This window comes from Strix aluco, chromosome 4 (genome assembly GCF_031877795.1).
Source record: "Strix aluco isolate bStrAlu1 chromosome 4, bStrAlu1.hap1, whole genome shotgun sequence".
Taxonomy (NCBI): domain Eukaryota; kingdom Metazoa; phylum Chordata; class Aves; order Strigiformes; family Strigidae; genus Strix; species Strix aluco.
The window spans coordinates 45,264,388-45,287,181 of record NC_133934.1 but is presented as its reverse complement, the minus strand read 5'-3'; the positions used below and the strand labels follow the sequence as shown (position 1 = coordinate 45,287,181).

At 38.0% G+C, this 22,794-nt stretch overlaps 1 protein-coding gene across 1 annotated transcript; it reads left to right on the top strand.

Moving 5' to 3' along the window:
• Positions 1-429: 429 nt before the first annotated feature.
• TMA16 (translation machinery associated 16 homolog) lies at positions 430-22,501 on the top strand. The gene is made up of 7 exons (XM_074822908.1): positions 430-579; positions 1,886-1,998; positions 11,363-11,400; positions 12,233-12,317; positions 13,403-13,551; positions 20,460-20,502; positions 22,136-22,501. The coding sequence occupies exons 1-7, from the start codon at positions 577-579 to the stop codon at positions 22,284-22,286; spliced, it is 582 nt and encodes a 193-aa protein (XP_074679009.1). The 5' UTR covers positions 430-576; the 3' UTR covers positions 22,287-22,501.
• The last annotated feature ends 293 nt before the right edge of the window (positions 22,502-22,794 follow it).

Genomic DNA, 22,794 nt, shown 5'->3' with positions numbered 1-22,794 from the left:
CCTTCCCCTGAGCATGTATAGCAGTAGAAGTATTGTGTCAGCAGGTTTATAATTGTATGTAAATTACTAACTAATCATCATAGAAAGGATGGCCTTGGAAAATTACTAACTCTGCAAGTTTTGTGTATAAATATAGCACGAAAAGTTCTGTTGGTGTGCTTGAGTTATGGGAAGCCACTGAGCATCTAGGCTTGCACAACCCTAAAGTAGATAATGTCTCTCCTGAGTGATTACTGACCTCTTGCACACCGGGCGACACACCCGCTTTTCAGACATCACAGTCACAAAGATTTTTCCATAGGCCCGTGCTCTGGGTGGTGGCTTCTTAACACAACCCTGCTTTAGGACGGCTCTGGAGGAGCTCTGCAGCCCGGGCCAACCACCACCTTTGTGCTCTTGCTCTCTTTGTTTTCGTGGGGGAAAAGCAGACTCGCTCACAACAAGTAACGTCGGGGGTGTGAGCGAAGCCGGTCGCGACTGGCACGGCCCCGCCGCGGAACGCCCGCCGCGCCGCGCAACGCCCGCCCGGGCCCCTTTGGCTGGTGCACGGCAGCGGCGGAAGGAGGGCGGCTCGCCATGGTGCGTGTGGAGGGTGGGGGTGGCGGTGGGGGTAGCGGGGTGGGGGTGGCCTTGGGGGTAGGGATGCTGCAGTCGCCGCTTCTGGGGGCGGCAAGGGGCCGCCCGCGGCGCTACCGGCCCTTTCCTTCCCGCCGGGAGCGGCCCCACCGGCGTTCCTGGAGAGGCCTCGGGCGTCCGCGGTGGGTCCCGGCCGTGTGGGCCGTTAACAGCGGTAAACCGGCCTCGCGTTTAAAAGCTGCTCCCTCCTTCCCCGCCGGTCGGCGGCCCCGGGGGAAGGGGGCAGCCCCGAGGGGCCCTGCCCGTCGCGCTTCTTCCCGGGGCGGGGGGGTGTTGCGTGGTTCCGGGCCCTCCCGGCAGGGAAGCCGGTGGGGGAGGGCGCGGGGCTGGTTTTGGGCCGGTGCCCGCCATCGAGCACCTCCGGGTTGACGGGAGCAGGATGCGAGGAGCGGGGTTAACGCGTGAAACTAGTGCAGGGTGCCTTTGGAGCTTTCTTTAGGTGTTCAGGATAATTTATCTTTGCCTTTATCTTTTCTTCGTTTCGCAATCCTGAGCACTGATGCTAACATAAATGATGTACTAAAGTGTCCGTTTATCGATTGCTCTTTCCTGCATCACATTTGCACGTTTAGCGTCCTTGCTTTCAGGTGTCTCTTTTGCACACAGCTAAAGACTTAAACAATATGCAATTTAAATTATGTAGATCAAGCCTTTCAGTTCTGTTCAAAAACTTTTTCACCAAAAAGTAACATAACTTAAAGTAGTGTTACAGTATTTTTTAAATTTTTGAGTAGTCTCTCTCGGTGCTGCATAAAGGGCTGGAGAAGGAAAGCCTCTGGCTGCTCCCTGGTGTGAGGCATTCTCATGGGCTTTAGGGAGGGACAAGAAAATCCTTTTTGTTATGTTGTACAAATTACGTAGGGCCTTTTTCAGAAACCTGGGTGCAACGATCAGATAAAAGCTTGAATGGGGACATTTACTGCAAAGGTTTAGAGAGGTAACCTTAGTTTCCTAACTGCAGAGCTCTACAAAATAGGTGTTTTGAGAGTAGTCACTATGTAAGATTTCTTAGAGCATTTTCGGTCCTCCGGTAGTTTTGTTACAGCATGTACCTTATTCAAGTAATTTTGTTTGTTACTGAGGGAGGGTAAGATCCAACTGATATTACTGAGAGGCTGCTACTATAAGTTAAGGACTTTCTGAGATACTGTTGTATGACCTTAAGTCTTTACCATGGTGTGTGTTTCTGCCTTTCCTTTAATGTTTTACTTAACCTTAGTAGCGTATAGTATCTTTTATTTCTTTACAGCCCAAGTTGCGAAAAACCCAAGGAGGGAAGCAGGAGAAGAAAGTTATCCATCCTTACAGCAGAAAAGCTGCGCAGCTTGCAAAGGAAGCACACAAACAGGAAAAGAAAGAAAAGTAAGTTGACTATGCAAAATCTCTGTACAGACCAAAGGATGATATCACAGTAGATACTTTTTGTTTGGGGGGAGTAGGGTGCTGGTGGAAGGGGACTGTTACGCTGATAAAACCTTAAGAAACAGAAAGGCCTGTATAACTTAGTATGCTGGGCCATGTGAACTGACAGGTTTATATTCAAAAAATCAGCTTATACAAAGTGTATAGTTCTGCTGCTTGATTTTTGGTATTGTCCTTACAAGTTAGGTTTCTTCTTATTGCAGCATTTTGCTTTTATAATCTGAATGGCGTGATGCTGGTGATTTCACATGAAGCTTAGTCACCTAGTTTGACTTTACTCCAAGATTTAATAAGAATCCTGCTTAGTGTCTAGCTGTTTCTGCAGAAGTGCTGAGTTTAAGAAAAGAAAACCCAGAAACCTTCCTGCAGAAGAGAGACTTCCCAATAAAACTGACTAGTTAACTCCACTTTGGTGATTTCCAGCTGTTCCACGGCAAGTTTGGTTTTCTGGTTTTAAGTTTTGTTCCCCCTTCCACAGAGGGAAAAGATAGCTGGAGAAGACTGGCCTTCAGTTTCCATTCTGTCTCAGCTTGCTAGTTGATATGCTATGAGTGTTTGTTTAGGAAATTATTAAAGCAAACTTAAAGCATTTTCTGTCAAAATACGCTAGTATTTGGATGGACCATGTCAGCTGAGCCCAAATGCTTGTATGTCTGAAGGTATCAAATTGGGAACTCCTAGTGCAGTTGAAATGTTCTTCAGAGACTGTGCAATTTTATGGTTGGGGATGGATGTACAACCTTATCCACAGCAAAGTTGTGAGGTTGTTCTAACTAGAAAGGGGCTCTTTACTAGCATAGCTGTGTCACGTATCCTCAAGCAGAGCTTCTGCAAGAATTTACAAGTAGCATGATTGAGCAGTTTCTTAGTGTGCAAGAAGTTTTCCCTGCTGCTTCATGTTTTGTCTGTGCTCTGACTCCTGATTTTAAGGTAAGTTTTTATTGTAGATTATTATTTTCTTAATGCTGAATTGACTACTTCATCCCTTAACTCTCTCATCTTGCCTCATAACTGCCACTCAGAGCGCTTAATCACAAAAGATAACTGAATCATACTTGATTCTTAGTGCTTAGATATGTGACTTTGCCGTAAAGAAAAACAGGCAGAAGAAAACTTACTGAGTGAAGGAGTGATATACTGATTATTCATTATGACATGGCACACTCAGTCAAATCTTTTAGTGATTGTGGGTAGAGTTATACTGATACAGACACTTGTGCTGATGTTTCCTGTTAGAGTGCTACTTTTGGTTCCTCTTGAAACAGGAAGACGTTAAAGCAAATAACTCCCACTGGAATAGTGTTCTTCCATTTAACTTTCTCTTGAATTACTTTTCTTAATGGAGAAGGTTTTAAGGTATATGTTAGAGATTGCACAGGACAATCTATTTTGTTGCAGGTAAGAGAGCACCAATTGCATCATTCATTTCTCTGCTTAATGCAGTAATATTGCAGTAATTAGGTTCCTTTCCATGAAAGGGAATGAAAAGATGTTGGCTTTGTACTGACTAGGCTTTGTTACCGAGGCAGATAGATTTGGCAAGTCATAGTATGTAAGTAATGTTGCTTTATTCTAACATGGGTGCTTTTTCTGCTGAACAGCGGAAAAGTTTACTGCTTTAAGGATACTCAAAGCAGTGTCAGGGTGTCTTGGGCTACCGGAGCCACCGTTGCAGCAGTGGACTCTTAGACCACTGCTAACATTGCCAGGTGAAGTCTGCAGAGCAAAATATAGAATCAATTGTTTTAGGAGCCAAATGCCACTTAGGAGTTTTGAGCACACAAGGTTCAGTAAACTGGAAATACTGACTTTCTAACGGATTCTCTAGATAGATATACTTGTAGTAAGCAATTGTAACACACTTTGTCCTTTCTTGTATGACGATCTAGATGATCTTAACCCTTAAGTTTGGTTAAGAAAACCATTCTAGGTCCCCCAATGATAGACAAAAATTTAAATTCTTTAATTTATTGGAAGTTTATTTTCTTTCAGCAGTTGTCACCAAATGTATTAATTTTGAGACTTGCTCATCTAAGAGTTGGTTCTAGTGCCTAGTCTTTACTATGTATATTTCTGTCTGTGCTTGCCAGAGTAGATTATGTCTCATAGCGTAGCACATGACAATAACAGTCTTTTATCTTCACTAGACTCCACAGTTGTAGTTTTACAGAAGATGCTCCAGTTCATACATTGTGGAATGCAGCTCTATGTTCAACCATGTTAATTTTTGATTATTTTTTTTTTACACCATACCAATAATTGCAATACTAAAAAAATGGATTTGTTGGATTGAACAGCAGTTAACTTCTCAGTGCTGGAGAACCAGGTTATGCAAGGATGAATTGAGGGTATATGTTTAGGCAGTTTGCTTCCTATCCGTTGCAAGTAATAACCTTATCTTGACTAGCAGTACATGTAGAACAATTGGTACAGTGTCTTCCTTCTATCTCCTAGTACCCATTGCCATGGCTATTAATGATAGCTAAATGATCCTTGCCCTTTATTTGGGCTATAGATAGTGGTTTCCCCTGTGCACAATGACAGGTTAATCCTCTTTGAAGTCTTTTTTTGAAGGATATAAGTTTAGTTCAAATGCTTTTGCTAACACATGTAAGTCTACCACATTACAAGAAACAAACAATGAGTGTTTTACTTGTTTAAAAGATAGTGGTATTTGTAGCAGTATGGTTAGCCTTTCTGTTCCTTTCCTCTGAAATGTAGCAATAGGGAGCTAATCATTGCAAGTGAAAAAAGCAGGTTACCTTTTGGTATGTGTCACAGGTTACCTGAGGAAAAAGCACCGTTTTAGGAAAAATTACTAAATATTGGCAGCCAAGCAAGCTAATAAAAGATGAGCTTCAAGCTGCCTGACAAAAGAGCAGATGGTTTATCCTGAATTCTTGTGGGGGATCAGTGAAGCCTAATGCCTTCACAGAGCAAAAGTGCTTAATAGAGAGAAACTCAGTTTAAGATTAGAGGATGTAGATAGCTATCCTTCCCCTTAGGCTCCCTTTAGGACGTTGATCATTATCCTTTTTAGGCCTCACGAGCAGAGGTGCTCCACAGAGAGAAACTTAAGTTTAAGATTAGAGCATGTAGATTGCTATCTTTAGGCTCTGTTCCTTGATTTCTGCCTTTTCTTTTCCAAGCCTCCTTACTGTTTCAAGTGTGAGGCCTCTAGGCTGATGGTATAGGGAAACTGTTCCACCAGAAGTAGTGTGTCAGTCTGGACCATCCAAAGCGTATTGGGACAGCAAAATGATCTATCTATAAAAAAGATTTCTGCATCTTGCAGTTCTGGGTCCTAAACAATTAACTAGTGTTGTTCACAGATCTGCACTTTGTAGATCTCTTTTGTTGTGTTGTTCTAAAAATAATTTGTATTAAAAACATCCTCCAGTTGTCTATATTTTCTGTACTGTCTTGGCTTGAAGAGCAATTTAACTCAAAAGACATGAATATTGATTTTTTTCCTTTGTGTCTTTAAAAGACTTGTTAAGGGTTCTAGTTTCTTTTGGATCCCTATTATCTTAGTGATCAGCTTGTTAAATCTTAAGATTTTTATTCTTTTTTAAATATTGAGGCTTAAGCATGTGTTTAAAAGCAGTTAGTTTAGCCACTAACCAGTCTTTTTAGTGTAGTTACTTAGCTTTCAGTTTCTTTAATATAATGGTGGGGTTTGGGTTCATTTTGCAGAACTCTGAGAAAGACAAGATAAATTTCTGATGCTGTGGATGGAGGATAGCTTTCCAATCCTACAGTCAGGAAGAAGTAGCTCACACCAGTTTTGTTCTTCCTCATTGCTTTTGCAGGTCTATTAAATGTCTTCTTTTAGTGACAGCTGATAATAATAAATAAATGCTCTGGCATTATTGCTTCCAAATTTGTGACTTAACTGCAATAAATCTACTGAAGACTTTTTCACTGTCAAATAACTCACTGAAGTTGAAATATTTACAGAAACACTTTTCCAAATTACTTCTATTTAATGACAACCCCGTTCTCTGGGTGGAAGGTTAATACATCCTTTGGTGGCAAATAGGAGAAGCTGCTTCATAATCTCTACAGTATTTTCTTTCTTAATCCCATCTACAAATCTGGTACTTTTTCGACCATGCTTCTTACCTTACAGAAATAAGTTCTCTTAAATGTGGGGAGGACTCAAAACTGGAGTCAGTATTCTCAATATGATCTCACCAGCCCTGAGTGAAGGGGATAACTTCTCTGTACAGGCTAATGCATTCTGCAGTATGGAGAAAGTGGATCAGAGACAGTCAGTGAATCTAGGAAGTTCATACAGTTCATCTATTATTTTAATTAAGCTGTGGATTTACTTGCCAGAAGATGCTGCAATTGTGATTGGCTAAATCTGTGCAATAATATTTTTTGAACATACGTACATTTTATCTGTTGATTACTATTCAATACAAAGGTACCTTCAGTGTAGGAAGCCCTTGAATGGCATATTACTGGGAGATGAGAAAGTCTTTTGTAGAAGTATCGGTAAATGTTTGCTTTGATTTTGCGTAGTTTGTTTCTTTGGGTTTTTTGTTTTGTTTTTTTTTTTTCTTTGCTACTTGACTGGAGACAGGATTCAGCACTAGAGACAGCTTAGACTTCTATTTACTTTTTAACTTTTCTATTTGATGGAGGAAGAGAAATAACGACTGTGAATGTTCCTGTTTATGTTAAACAGGAAATTGCATTTAATTATGAGATGCATATTGAAGTATCTTTTGCCCAAACAAGATAATAAAAAAGGGAAGACATTACCCACAAGGAATTTCATTACTTAATGCAGGACTGGGGAAAAGGAGGGAGAAATTCTGCTCTAAGTTGCAGAAGTTTTTTACAGCCCCCATTGTGCAGATATTCTCCAATGCAAGCATTCTCAATGAAATATGACAGTAATAATAACCTTACTGTTCAGAAACTGTGGCTGCACTACAGAAGACTAATCTTGACAATAATAAGAGGAGACAGACCAGTTGGTTTTAGAAAATTGACCACAATCTTAAGTCATCTTGTTCACTTGAATCACACCTTTTTCTTGCCTGCATCCCTCTTCTTTCTGTTTTGCCTACAGAAATAAAAAAAAAACCACAAAACAATCAGAATTTTTAATTCTTATAGAGGGATTTTCTTATGGAAGTATCCTAAAATGCTTAACCAAGCCACTAGTTGGTATGTAAGCTAACAAAAATGGACATGTGTAGGAAGAAATATGGAAGGTATTTAGCAACCTGAAACAAGGATATATGTCCTGTCGATGACTTTTTTTTTTTTCCTCTTAAAGAAAGAGCCTATCTGAGTTCTCAGAGCCGTAGATGGCATTTGTATGTGTGGATATTATGGGGAAAAAATACTAAATTGATAAACTGATTTGACAAATATTTAATAGTTAGTATTTAGAGTAGAACAGTTGAATACAATATCTGAGATAAAGAGGAACTGATGGAGCATGAAGGCTTTAATCTTTTAAGTATCTAGGAAACATCAAGAAAAGCACTAATCATCAATAATCAGTGCCTAAGCAGATGATTTTTGCAAAATGGGTGGAGGAGAAAATCACTAAGAAGCAACAGCCTGCCACAAGATTGTATCCCTGTCCTCACCCTCTCTTTCGCTTGAGCAAAAGATGTTGCTCACTTAGTAGAAGATGATGAGAGGAACTTCCTTTGACTTACCTTATTTGATTAGCCTCCCTGCTAATAGTGTTGTCTTCTAGCAGTCACTGAGGTGAGATTTTTATGAAAAGTACAGTAAGGCACCATCTGATCCTATCATTCATTGTTAATCATACTGAAATTAGTTGTGTACACCTAGAGATTGAAGGTTTTTCTTCCGGAAGAAAATCCTGGTTATCTACTTCATTGCCTTGATAAGTAAACAATCTAGTGACCCTTGCAGGTGCAAGTGTTTTAAAGCATAGATAAATGACATGATTTATGATTCTAATCAGGCAGCTTTTTGTATATGGCATCGTAGTTTTCTCCATGGCAACGCTTTGCAGATGTGCTCAGCTGGCTGTGTTGCCATACAAGGTTCACAGCACGGACTGCTGGTGTGAAGTTCCACTGTGTGGAATATGTGTCCTTTTCTTGGTTGCTATTACCATTTAAAACTCCCTGGTGTAAGCCCTCTCGTAGGCTACCTACCATAATTTTTATTGAAGGCATCTTCTACAGCTGAGTTTTAAAGCTGACCTCTAATCTAATTCCTTTTCCCTTTCTTTTTTAAGTAGTATCATCCAGGTCTGTCCTTTAACCTGCAGGAACGAGAGCCATTTTTGTTTTAATACTAAAATATTTTAATTAATTAATCAGGGTTTTTTGGCAGCTAAGATAAAACTCAAACCCCATGCATGACCTATGTAGACTTTTGCATTAGAAATGCTTATCCAAGGTGCTGGGGTATCTATAGAAGTAAAAAGGCTTTTCTTGGATGTATTAGTGGAATTCTTAGCAGCTCACACATGCTGTGCATTTGTTTTTATGTGGCTTTTAGATGATCTTCAGAGAATGAAATACCTCTTGAGAAAGCTAATCTTTATTTTTTCAGTGTAGGTTTGTGGCCAAGTGACACAGTATATTTGTCTCTGGAAAGTAGGACTTTCTCTTTTGATCTGAATTTTTGTGACAGGTAACAGATTTCTGTGCTCTGAGTTACTTCAGTTAACTCTGAAATGCTCATTAAATTCTATAGAGTACAAGGAATTTAACAAAGCATCATGTTAGCTTTGAACTTCTCATGGTTTGAGCTCAGCAACTGAGCACCATGCAGTCGCTCACTCCCCCCTTCCCCCCCCAGCACTGAGGAGAAAATAAAGCTGAAGGCTTGGGAATTGAGATAAGGACAGGGAGGGATGCCTCACCCATTATGGTCATGGGCAAAAGACAGACTCTTAGGGGAAGAAAAAAGAACAGACATTTAATAGAGAAATTAACAACAACATGTAACAGACAGAGTAGAACTGTGATGAGCATTACCACATCTGAAAAACACCTTCCACCCACCCCTCCCTTCTTCCTGGACTCAGCTTTGTTCCCAATATCTCTACCACCTTCCTCCCAGCGGTGCAGGGAGCAGAGAATGAGGGATATGATCAGTCCTGCTGCTTCTTTCTCCTTTGGGGAGGGGAGGAACAACTCCTCACATTCTTTCCCCGTTCCAGCATGGCTCCCCTCTCACAGGAGACAGTCCTCCACAAACTTTCTCTGACATGAGTCCCTCCCACGGGCTGCAGCGTTTCCCGTGCTGCTCTGCTGTGGGCCACCTCCGTGTGTTGCAGTCCTCCCAGCACTGAACTACAACAGTGGGAGCTTTGCCCCACAGAGTCCCAGCCTTCTTCGGGTGGAGTCTTCCACAGGCTGCTGGTCGGCATTGGCTCTGCCGTGGACCTACATGGGTGGTGGTGGTGGGGCGGCCCTGCTGACTCACCACAGGCTGCAGGGAGGCTGTGCACTGGCGCACCTCCCCACCTTCTCCTCCTTTCTTCCACTGATCTTGGTGTGCACACAGGTGTTGCAACTCTTCCTCACAACTCCAACTCCTCCCAGGTTCTCCTTCTTAAATATGTTATCGCAGAGGCACCAGCTGATTGGCCTGGCCTTGGTGTAAAGGCAGGTCCGGCTTGGAGCCAGGGGAGCTTTGAGAAGCTTCTCACAGGGGGCCATTGCTGTAGCCCCCTCCTCTGCTACCAAAAACCCTTTCACTCACACAAACCCAGCACAGAACTGTGTTAAATTTTGGCATTATTAGTTCTTTGTCAATGATATCCTTTATGATTTTCTTTATCCTTTACCAATTTTCTTATTAAATAATTAAATAAAAAAAGTAAATTTTATCAGAGGTTCTTGGATATATACACTGACCATGCATGGCTGTTGTGGTTTAACCCAAGCCAGCAACCAGGCCTCATGCAGCTACTTGCTCACCCCTGCCCTGGTGGGATGGGGAAGAGAATTGGAAGGGTAAAAGTGGGAAAACTTGTGGGTTGAGATAAAGACAGTTTATAGGTAAAGCAAAAGCCCTGTGCCCAAGCAAAGCAAAACAGGGAATTCATTCGCCACTTCCCATCGTCAGGCAGGTGCTCACCCATCTCCAGGTAAGCAGCCTCCATCACACGCAGCAGTTACTGGGGAAGACAAACACCATCAGTTTGAATGCCCCCTGCTTCCTTCTTCTTCCCCCAGCTGAGCACGACATCATATGGTATGGAATATCCCTTTGGTCAGTTGGGGTCAGCTGTCCCAGCTGTGTCTCCTCCCAATTTCTTGTGCACCCCCAAGCCCACTCGCTGGTGGGGTGGTGAGAGAAGCAGAAAAGGCCTTAACTCTGTGTAAGCACTGCTCAGCAGTAAGGAAAACATCCCTGAATTATCAACACGGTTTCCAGCACAAATCCAAAACGTAGCCCCATATCAGGTGCTGTGAAGAAAATTAACTCTATTCCAACTAAAACCAGCAGAATGGCTAAGATTTTTTTTTTTTCAGTGACAAATTACATACTTATCCCAACAATATATTATTTTCCTTTCTGCAAATAAAGTGACATTCAGTGTTCATTGCTGCAGACTGAAAATGCAGCAAAAATGCATGAGGCACTGTATTACCTGTTAGAAATCTTTTGTTCTCTGAGAACTGCTCAATAGCACAGGAATTAATCCCAAACTGGATTGTGTACACACATCCCATAGAGTACAGAAGGCTTCAAGTATCACACCAGAGATTGAGGTGGAGTTAAAAATACTTTGAGATGGATTTTTTTAATCTTTTTTAATAAAGTGTTAGTTCTGGTTTCTTAACACACTAACTTTTACTGTTCACTAAGCACAAGCATTAATTATTACAAATTTATTAGATCCTAGAATGGTATTTTTTGCATTCTGTGCTTGATTTGCAAGGATGCAGTGCGGAGAAATCTTTTGTTCTTGATCTCCAAACTCATTAAACATACCAGCAGAATATTAGAAATACTTAATGAAATTATTATAATGCAGGCCTTCCATGGAATTCCTTTTGCTGTGCTCCAAGAAAAGTGTTGCGTCCTAATTTCTTCCAAGAAACTGTTTAACTCAATAGGTAAACTGGACAAATTTCAGATTGTAGTTTTACCAGAAAGTAGAATTTTTAGATGAAGCAGAATAAGTTTTACATTTTCTGAATTTAGCAACATTTGTATTTGAAATTTTACTTTGACTTTCATTGTGACTCCAAAAAAATGATTTTTGGAGAAAGAAAATGAAGATAATTATTTGGATGCTACTCATCCCTGGCTAACATACCTGTTTTTTCTCTGCTAGGTTGAAAACTGACAAAGCTTTGCGTTTGAGCATCATTGGTGAGCAGAAACGTCTCATTATTTGAATACAGTATTCAACTTTTTAGCATAGATACAGAATGTTACAAACTTTATAGATACTCCAATTAGTTTCTTTCTCTATAATCTGACTCTGTAGTATATACAGTTTATACTCACATAGTATATACAGGATTGAAGTTGGGGTTGAGTATAGCCTAATGTTTAGTCAGTGTACATGACAACAGGGCAATATAGATGAAACATCTGTTTTGTACATCTGTACGTGTATTTATTGTACTTGTCTCCATGCTTTTTTTAATTGCTTGTGAAAGAGGATGATATGTGTAGGTTAACAGACACATTGTGCTAGCAAGTAAAGTCAAAACTTTGAACACAACATATTCTACAACCTGGAATATTTTTCTCTTTCATATGATTGACACTGCATCTTTTTAATTTAATCTGTTTAAAAATTGTGATGATCAGAACTTTTGTTCAGCCATTGTGTTGTCTTTTTCCCTTGGGGCCTTCCTAACTTTCCATCTTAATCAATTGATACTTTAATATCAATTGGTATTTTAAACATTATAAATTAATATCAGTTGGTATTTTAAAGATATTTTAAAAACTAATTTCCAGTAAAGCAAAGCATAACATCTTTTTTTTCCTTGAGGAAGATACGAAATACATCTGAAATGATGTGAGAATGTTTCAGTTACAGCTGCCTTCATACCTGGTACACACAGTATCAGTGACTCTACGATGCTATCCAAAATCTTGGAAAATGGGGGGTTATTTCAAAAACTTTGAAGAACTTTAATCTATGTTGGTGATACAGTGATGATGTAATCATTAATGTTTATTCTTGTAGGAGAAAAATTGCAATGGTTTCAAAGTCACCTTGACCCCAATAAAATTGAGTACACAAAGAAGGAAGCTGGTGAACTAATTGAAAAGTAAGCCTGGTGTTAAAAACAGTATTAAAAAGCTCGATTTGTCTTTCAAAATAATGTTCTTAAATAAGATCTGTTAAATGATGATGACTCAGAGGAGATCTTTCTATATATTACTATTAATGATATCAAGTAGTTTATTTTGTTGCAACTGAGTTTAATTATATATTGAAAGATGTATATATTCACACTAGAATTACTGAAGACAGTCGTGTTGTTTTTTGTTGGGTTTTTTAATTATTTAATTATATTTCTGTCGTGTGTGGAGGACTCTAAATGATTTGGGCGGTAGTAATTTCCTGAATTTGCTAGTTGGGTTATTCAGTGACACTTAAGTGCACAGATTTCATTCTACTTACGCCTCTATTAGTGAATTTTCTTTGCTGAGGAGATTAAACAGTACTCAGGTAGGTCAATTTTTAGGGCAGGAAGTACCAAAATTGAATCTGCTAAGAAAAAATTTAGTTACTTCTGTGCTACTGGGTGTATGTATCTGTGGCTTGTCACCATTTTTCACATGCTAGCTAAATAACATATAATATATATGTATTCTTATGAAGGTGTACTATCAGTTTCCTTTCAGAAGGTGTGACATACTTCCTACACTGTTCATGAAACCTGTAAACTTTTGATCAGCACTAGTGATATTGCAAAGGCAGTAAAAGCTTACTTTCTGGATTTGCGTTGGGTGTTTGTGAGAGGATGTAGAACACATGTTAAAGAACTTTAAAAATTATTATTGAGGTGGTGAAATTCAGCAATTAAAAGTTAGGAATACTTGGATTGAACACTGGTCTTCCAGAGCAGATGAATTACAATAATGTGGGAGTTTTGTTTTATGCAAACATAGTTTAAAAAAAGCAACAAATAAAAAAACTAATCCTTCTGGAAGCCGCAAATAATTCAAATGAAGTTCTGAAAGGAACTTCCACTTTGAAGATTAAAGTAATAGTTCAAATCTAAGAAACATCTCTGACTAATATGGGAAATAAATACAATTAGTAAAATAACTTCTTAGATTATTGAAGTAATTCTGTTTTGCAAAAGTTTTGCATCACTGCATCTAGCATAAATTTTATTTCTTTCAGTTATATGTGTCGATTCAATGCTGAATTGGAGCAGATTGAGTTACAAAACAGTATTAAAGGTAGACAAGGAAGACAACATGGTTCACGGGAAGCTGTCATCAAGCAGACCATAGAACGTGAAAGACAACTCTATGAAGGCTATGGAATAGGTACGTAAGAGTATTAGAAATAATCTTACGGTCGCACCTTCTGCTCAGAAAGCTAGAATCTAAGTGAAATTTCTAGGCATTATCTTTATTTTTCTCTTTAAAGGAATTAACTAGCTGGTAGGTATTTATGCCTTGCAGAGGAGTTTGGGAAGAGGGGTAGGGTGAAGAAAAGGAGAAAAAAGATGGTGGAGATCTGACTTGTATATTTCTGCTTTACTACTTAGCTTTTGTGCATCTTTGCTAGTACTGCCTCTAGTGCAGGCATTATAACATTTTTGAAACTAAAGTGAGATTTAATGCACCTGCAGCTTGCTTGGACCTTCATTATATACAAAGTATTTTTTATCTTAAAAGTGAGTTTCAGTGCGTGTACATGTTTTAACATGCATTAGCATGAAGACTTTATTTGCTCGTGTGGGGCATAATCAGCATCAATTTCTCTACAAATTAATGACTTTTTTTTAGGTGGGCTTTATTATCTAGACTTGTGCCAGTGAAGTCTTTATACACAACTTTGTCTAACAATAATATACAAACTTACTGATAGTGATAAACCTGTGGCCTGACTTGCCCATTTCCACCGAGGTTGACCCATGGCATGAGGAACTTCAGCAAGTTTCATATCACAAGAGAGTGGGCTTTAGGGTTCATGAACTTCAGGAGAACCAAAGCCTCTGAACTCATGGGCCTAAAATACCTTCAGAAAGAGACTTTTCATTCCATTAAGGTTGAGCTGTGTTTCATGTGCGAGAATGATTGCAGCAGAAATTGTAGTACTGAGGTATTTCCAAATTTGGATATTTCTGGAGTTTTCCTATTAAAATGTAGGTATTTCAGGAAGAAATCCTGGGCTAATGTGACACATCTGCTCTGCAGGCTGTATTCTACAGGCATAAATTATAACCCACAAGTAGAAAAACACATTTTTCCTTTTGTTCTTCTCAGGCAGAGGAGTTATGCTCCTTTCTTTGATTTACTGGAGATGGTGGTGGAGGGAGTGTAAGTGCTCTGTGTGTGTGAAGGCCCTAACACTTAATCTCTTAATAATCAAAAACCCACAGGAACTCTAAAGATTTAAAATTAAAAATCTCAGAGACAAGAGCCTAGTTGAAGACACTTTTTGAGTTTTTAAACATTCACCTTGGCCCTTATCACGAGTTTGAGTAAAATCATAACGCAGGATATTCTTGTTGATTTTTTTATTACCATTTATCTTCCTTTGGGGTAGCCATCTATGCCAACAGATTATTTAATGAAATCTTCTGAGGAGCAGTCATGTGTGAAAACCACAACATAAGCATTAGAGCTGAAAATTTCCTCTTAAGGTGCATATTCTTTCAGAAGAAACACTTAAACTTTTTGACAGTATTTTCTGGTTTTGGAGGTAGTACACAGATGCAAGCTACACATGAGAAAGAAATAAAAGACTGAAAATTAGCTGAAACTAGGCTGAAGGGAAGAAGCAGTAATCTGGTGAAATAAGGTAGAAAGAAAAAGGCATAATGAAAGTGCAAAAAGGAAAGAGTTGTTTTGAGGGGAGTCAAATACAAAACAGTAGTGAAATTTATATATTTTGCTTTAATAAATGAGCGTGTTAAAGTTGAGTGATGAACTTGGTTTTAATGCTAAAGTATTATTCAGACATAATCAGTCCTAACAGTGAAAGTATGACGTGGAAGACATGAAAAATCTACATTGCTCTGTGGTTAGGATACAAAGCACAGCAAGGTTTGGGTCGTGTGTCATATTCCCCTTTCTGCCAACTTACATTGCACCAATAAAGAAAATGAATGGCTTTAAAATTTTGCCGGTGTTACTTAGTACTTTCAGAACCTGCAGTGGCAGAGGAATTCAGGAATATCTGTATGACATGATGTGTAATCTTTGATTTCTTAGAAGAGGGGGAAAAAGTCATAGAAAAATAGATACTATGATGTCATTAAAAATCTCAGTTGTAGAAAATCTTTTTGGTTTTGCTTTTAAATTTTAGTTCTTCCTTTTTACTTACTTCTTTGTGGAAAGCTGACAGAAAAAAGCCATAGGACTAGATAGAGAGATGTCAAATGCACAAGCACAACATAAAAATAAAGAAGAATCCAGAAATATTGTAAGCAAAATTTGAGGTTATTATAGTATTAGTAAGTAAAGCATTCAGAGAGCATGGTGCAACTTCACATATTAAATACACTCTCAAATCATTCATTATTTGTTATCACAGCTGCTGCAGGTTTTGCTCTCTGTCTAGGACAGTATTCATTCAGAGAAAATAGTTGCTGCTAAATACTGTAATTAGAGATTGGGAATAAATGGAAATCAGCTGGAAACTGTGCTTTTATGCTCTAGCTCATTATTATCCCTGAAAGCTGTAGTGAGTGGAGCTTTTATAACTGACTTAGTATTTGTTGGTTTTTTTTTCCCCCCTATTCTTCAACTCAGTTATTTCTTGTATGCATGTGCATTTGCTATGAAGAGACTATATGATATGTATTGTTTACATTTAGGAAAGTCTCCTAAAATTTGGTGCCATATATATATCTCAGATATACATAAATGAAAAATTAATTCTTCTTTACTGGCTGTTTATAAAAGTGGTAAATACCCAAAAGCATAGTAAATTTTAGTCTCTTTTTGAAAATCAGTACCTATACAGGAAACATTCAGTCTATCTGTGAGGTGGTTGAGTTTTGTTAGCAGCTTTTTGTCACTTCCTTACTCCTTAAATACATCTACATAAATTTTTCTGGAGTTTTTTTCCCTGTGTTGTCATTTGCTTTTGTTCGGTTCTTTTTAATCTGGTCTAGCATGTTTATAGCAAAGCTATTGAAAGAGAATCCTAGGTATTTACAGGATATGCTCTTGGAACTCAGAGTTAGCATACTTTCAGTTGAAAAGCATCATAATTATTTCATCTGAATGTCATACATTTTTGATAATTTGCTTCGAATTACCTTGCATGTTTTCTCAGAAGCATAATGTTAATCTTGGGGGAAAATGGCCTTTAAAGCTAAATGCACCAGTTTTATTAGTTAATTTTTGAAACTTCAGGTTATAAGGAAATTGATTTAATTCAGATGAAATACATGTATCTGCTAGTGTAACTACTGTACTGTTTGTTAGCTGCTGTTTTCTGTAATGATCGTTATTGTGTAACTGAATGTTTCTTTGTCTAAAGAGCATCTACAGTTTCTAACATCCTTTTCCTTTTTTAACTTCAGGCTGCAATATCATCCTTTGACCTGACTTGGGTGTTTCTCTGTATGACAGTTCTAATGGATGTGATATATATGCAGCCTATATTCTGTGCAGAGCACTGACAGAGCAGTGACATTTCAGTCTTTGTGAGATTTAGGTAAATCTCTTGTGCAAATCTTTGCTTTGGGAGAGAGAAATGGTTACTGCTATGAAGAATGATAGTGTTTTTATTAACAGCATACTTCAGAGAAAGGAATTGAAACATCTCAGCAGACTGTCACAGAGCACTTGGTTAAAAAATAGTGCTGTGGGATACAGCTGTAGAAGGGCAATCTTAACACCAGGATTGGCTCCTCTGTCCCCTTTTTCTCTAGTTATGCTTTAGAAGCCCTCCAATTCAAGCCTGTGCACAGAGGCAGGGTCGATTAGACCTACGCTGACAGCAGCTTTTTACTTCTGATGTCCCTAGGAACTTTGAAGTAATCTGGTTCAGTGCTTCTCCATCCATAAAGTTGGAAAGGTGCTGACTTTGTAGTATTTTATTCAAGTTCTGTGTTATAAATTAAGCTCAGTCACTTTGATTTTTTTCCTTGTTATGAAATGGTGTTAAGCACTAACATCTTCATGACAAAGTTTGAGAGATAACATGCTGTTAGTTTTGTTTTCCTTTCTTCTGAGGAAGAACAATCTGAAAGGGTCAGAAAACTGCTATTTTGTTATAACACTATTGCTGAATACTTCATCTTAGAAATGCCAGACAGTATCTGCTCCCCAAAATGCTGTCTTAATTTCTTTTCCACTAACTCCTGTGCCATATTTCTGTCTTCCATTTTTTCCATCTTTAGTTCAGAAAAACACACTCCTGTGACTTAAAGCAAACTAAGAAGTTCACAAGTAGCAGCAAAAACCATGACACTGGTCATGCAAAGGAAATACTTCTGAGTAAGACAAGTGTTACTAATCTGAAAATGCAGCACTACTGCAGCTTTCCACCACAATTTAAAAATATATACTGTGCAGTATATAGTTACTTTATTTCTACACACATGGGACTAGAACTTCTGTTCTTAATCTGATAACTCTGGTTTGTGTTGTATAACATATTGCAAACACACATGTAAACGTAACTTAAAAATTTTGCCAAAGCAGTAAAGATCGATTGAGTGCCAAATCTTGGTTTGTCACAGACTCTCCCCTCTTCAGAATGCCTGCTTCCTCCTGACGTTTGTAAGCCCTGGATGACAAGCTGGATAAAACTGTTAGAATATTCTCTTTGGAAAAAGTCCTATGTAAATTAATAAAGCCATTAAATGCTTTCCAAGGTGTTTTTTCAACCAAAAAAAGCAATTGAAAGAGCTTCATTTGAAAGTCTTGTCATTTAGTCCTGGTTTGTCTGAGAATAACAGTGAACTGTAAGTTGGATCGGTGCTTTGGTAGAAGGAACAAATACAAATCTCAGCATATTTCTGGGGCAGTTGGTCCAGATTAGCATGGTGCCACTTATGCCAAACTCACTGTTTACATCACTAAGCTCTGTCCTAGAAGCAAACTGTAGGCATTGCTCCATGTAAAATACCTGAGAGAAGGGAAGAACTTCTTTCTCTCGTGGGGGCTATGTTGTTTCAGCATTTGGCACTGTGCTGCCAAGAGTGTAGTTCAAGGGACTGCAAAGAAAGCAAGAGGGAAGGATGGACCTAATGTGGCATTGGTGTTTATCAGAACCAAGGAATCAGCAGACAAAAAAAGAGTTAGGTAAATGTTTCTTTGCTTTGCCTTGCTCAGCTGTTGAACAGTATCACTGTATCTATTTACCAAAAAGCAGACTGCAGAAATTAGTGTAATTGTTATCAAAAACATTTCGCATATATTATTGTTCTTCAATTGCTATCTCTATAACCCAGTGTGAAAGGAAGGAATATTTGCTGAATAGTAAAGACTATCTGGTCACAAAGATAAATGACAGGTATCATCATCTTACATCCTGTAATTGCAAAATCATCTATAATCCTGCATTGATAACATCATCTGATTTATTGGTGTAAGACATGGGAAAATTGATAGATGAACAAAGGCAGAACTGTATGTTCAGGGTTTGCTCAGGGACAATATAAAAAGTTGCTGAAATGTCACATTTTTAAGAGCTAAAATAATAAAGTAGATTTAATGTTACAGAGGTGGCAAGCATCTTTCTTGTTGAGAAACCTGTTGGCTCTGAAATCTGTACAGTTCCTGGACAGTAATGAGGCATTTTATACTATGCAAAAATTTCAAGGCTCCTAAGGCATAAATCTCTAAATTAGTGAAGATGTTAAACACAGGACTTGGAATACTTCAGGACTGACCAACAAAAGCATGACACTGAATCAAGGCAAAGCAGCTTAGGCAGCCTAGGTAGAATTTTGCATGAGTTTGTAAACTACACATGTAGTAGGGATGTTTTGGCTAGTCCAGGAAGAGAAAAAAAAAAATAAGGTCTGTCCTATAGGTCTCTACAAGATGTTTGCCAGCCTTTTTACTACCAAAGGTAATAAAAGATTTGTTGTGAGTATATGTCACTTATTTCTCTTAGTGGGGAAGACTGAAAACTTTCCATCATTAAAACTATTGATGTTTGTTTCTGTTCAACCAGAAGGAACATCAGCTCATGAGAGGAGACAGGTGACAACAGTCTATTTAAATATTATGTTGCATTTACTGCAGTATTTAACAGGTATTCAACAATGGAAACTATAATTGCACTGGAGTGAGATTAGTTGTTACCAAACAGCCATTCTTTGCTCTCAGACTGTCTCATTGCAGGTGGAAGGAAGTAGTATGATATTCCAAAATCTAAGAATGTGTTCTATTTAAACACCCGACATGTTACTGTACTCTTCCTTCCCAGCATTTATATTTCAAAAACACACCCACACCTATATATATCCTTGTACTGCATGGTAAATTTTACGAAGTGTATTTAGCTGTTTGTTACATTTTCTTGCTGGAATTACCAGAGTTACTTTCCTAACTCTACTGCTGATCTGTCTTGCTTGCAGAGGTGATGTAAGTGCTTTGAAATTTTTTTCCAAAATAATTTCAAAATACTTATGGACCACTTAGTACGCATTAATTTAGAGTGAGGCTTGTATATTTAGGTCAGCTTTGAAACTAAGCTTTCTTATTTTACCTTCTATCTGTTGTGCATATTTATAGTAAGCTCTGCAGGGCAGAATTGTCTTTTTATTACATGGGTGAGTGAATGTCTGTTAAAAACTAGCATAACCAGACCTTTATCTTGGTTGAGGATGTTAGTTATGCTTTTAAAACAAATAATAAATTAATTATTTTCCTGTTTCTTCACTGGACTTCTTCTAAAGGGAAAACTTTTTGCACTTCAAGTGCTTAAAATTTTGCCCTTTTCTCAGATGTGTCAGTTTAGAGAATGTGAAGCACCCTCCTTTTATTATTTGTCAGGATTAGATTTTCAGTAACTGGTACATTTGAATTCTGGAGCAGTTTATGGGTGTAAGTTCACTTCCTTTTCTTTAGCAGTGAGAAGTCTTCCTGTTTATATATTGCTCTAGAAACTTTCTAATATGAATCCTCATTCTCATTTTCTTGGTCTTTTAATCTCTGAAATAATATGTTCAGCCCTTTAGCTCACATTTCTTTATTTGAAATGAGACTCACTTGAATAATGTAACACATCTAATACAATTTAATTTCATTCCCATTAGAAATCCCCGACATTATGAATAGAAAGCATCTTAAATTTTTCAGGTAAGTTCTTTTTATTATCACTACTAATCTCTTTATGCAGAACAGTATTTCTGAATTTGACACGTTGTATGTCTTTTTTCTTAAAAAAGAATTTATGCAAAACTGCTAAAGAATTTGTCATTTGAAAAAGCACACTAGGTATAGTGTTGCAATTTTGGCATTTCTTAGCTGCTACAAGCTAAACACTGGTGACAGTTAATCATTAAAACATTGGAAGTGTTAGAAAGCTTCAAGAGTTAGAATTTCATTTCTGTAATTTAAGTATCTTTTTTTTCAATATTCTTAGTAATTTCTCTTTACCTAAAATTTTGACATCAGCTGTTCACTGATTTACACAGAAAGGATTAGCATTTACTGTTAGTGTTTAAGGATCGAGATAGATTTATTGATAAATGGAATTATACTGTTTTCTTACCTGAAATGAGATTTCAGACAGTAATCGTAGTCATATAACATAGTGACATAAGTTATTTATAGTCAGAACTTACCATTAAGTAACTAAACCAGCACTAAGTTCTTAGCCATGTTTGCTAAAATCCAACTCTAGGTGTAGTGCAGTAGTGTTTGTATATACTAGTTGAAAATCTTAAGCGAATTGATGACTTGCATCCAGTTCAAAGATCTAGGAGCTCTGAAACTTGCTACTAGCTCATCTGAGCCAGCAAGCCAGTATGCATTGATAATGGATTGAATGAACACTCTTGCTGACAGCTCTGTCAACTGAGATACTTTAAAGGGGAAAAAAAAGACTTATGAATGCTGATGTTGCAAGGAATGATACACCACTAACTCCTAGGGCTGGTATGTGGCTAGAAGTCATACTTACAGGATGTTGGAATAAAGCCAGAAATCTCAAAGAAGAGACAGGCCTCTGGCTGCTCTGTTTATAAGCAGACAGTTGACCTATTGTACTGGTACATCTGATAGAAGTGTTGTTTTATTACCTTGGTAGAGCAAAACCATGTCTGTCTTATAATTGGCAAATGCTGTCTTTGCTCTTGAGAAAAATTATCCATGAAGTGCACTTACTATAATCAAGAAAGCATTCTATTCATTGAGTACTGGATTTAGCTTGTGAAATTTAAATGAACCCTTTCTCCTTCATATGCAGCCTTTTGGAATAATATACTTACATGAATTAATGTTTGCTAACATTTTGTGTCCCCTTGAAGTCACTTGTATAAGATGTTAACAGTTACCATAAATCATAATGAAGGACTTTATGTACATGTAATATTAGCTCTGCAAATTGAGCATCCAGATGAAGAAACTCTTCCGAACTGCTTTTCTATTGCTTATAAGACTGGGTGTTTAGTGTGTCAAACCTAAAAGCAGATGGGCTAAAGTAACTGAGGATACAAATAGTCTGTGGGAATAAAGTGAATCATGTTTTTTGTTCAGAATGTCAAATCTGAAAGTACTTAATTCTTCATAGAGAAATTACAGCTGCTGTAGTGTACAAGATGAGGTGAAAACATTGGTGCTTATTCATACTGCAGTGGAACTGAGACTATAATTTAGAAAAGCAGCCTCACTTGAGTTAGCATCTTCAGAGGAAAGGTGAATTACCTCTGCCATTCCTTCTTTCTATTAGTAATTGGTTTTCATTACTTTTTTTTTTTCCCCCTTTAAGAGAATGGGATGGTGATCTGAGGAAACTGCCAAACATCAAAATGAAAAAGCTCTCAGCTAGGGATGCTGCTTTCAGTCACCCTGAGATGGCAGATGTGGAAGCTAAAGAAGAACTGAATAAAGAAGAGGTGGCCTTAATGAGCACCAGCTGATTCAAGAGCTAAAACAGCTGAAGGGAATTTTAAGAAACCTATTTTAATTATCACTGGAAACAGGAATAAATTCTAACTATATCAAAGGCTTTGCTAGTTGTATTTTTTATGAGCTCACTGTATACCTATGGTGAAGAGTTAACAGTATATTATTGGTAAAGCTATATATTCTTGGATTAAAAAAATGGAATATAAATAAATACTTAAAATCTTAATTGTGTCCTTATTTCTCATACTGTACCTTCTCTTTAGGATGCAGGCTTCTGAGTTGAGAAAGCAATTGTAGTTTATGTCTTGAAATTCTGACCAGTTGAATACCTCTTCCCTGGGCATAGGGCAGTCAGGATTCAGACACCTGTTAGAAATACTTTGTGGTGGGAAATCCTTACCTTTTCGTGGTTACGGCAAGAATGTATGTCATTTAGTATATAAATAGTAGGTACCCTGGCAAACAGTGGGGCCAGCTAGTGGCAACTTTTATCCATCTCTTTTGGTGGTAGTTGGGATG

Excerpts from the sequence above, each read along its gene's own strand:
- TMA16 (XM_074822908.1), top strand. Across the intron at positions 12,318-13,402 it reads GCTGGTGAACTAATTGAAAA|TTATATGTGTCGATTCAATG; the intron begins GTAAGCCTGGTG and ends TATTTCTTTCAG. Across the intron at positions 13,552-20,459 it reads CTATGAAGGCTATGGAATAG|AAATCCCCGACATTATGAAT; the intron begins GTACGTAAGAGT and ends CATTCCCATTAG.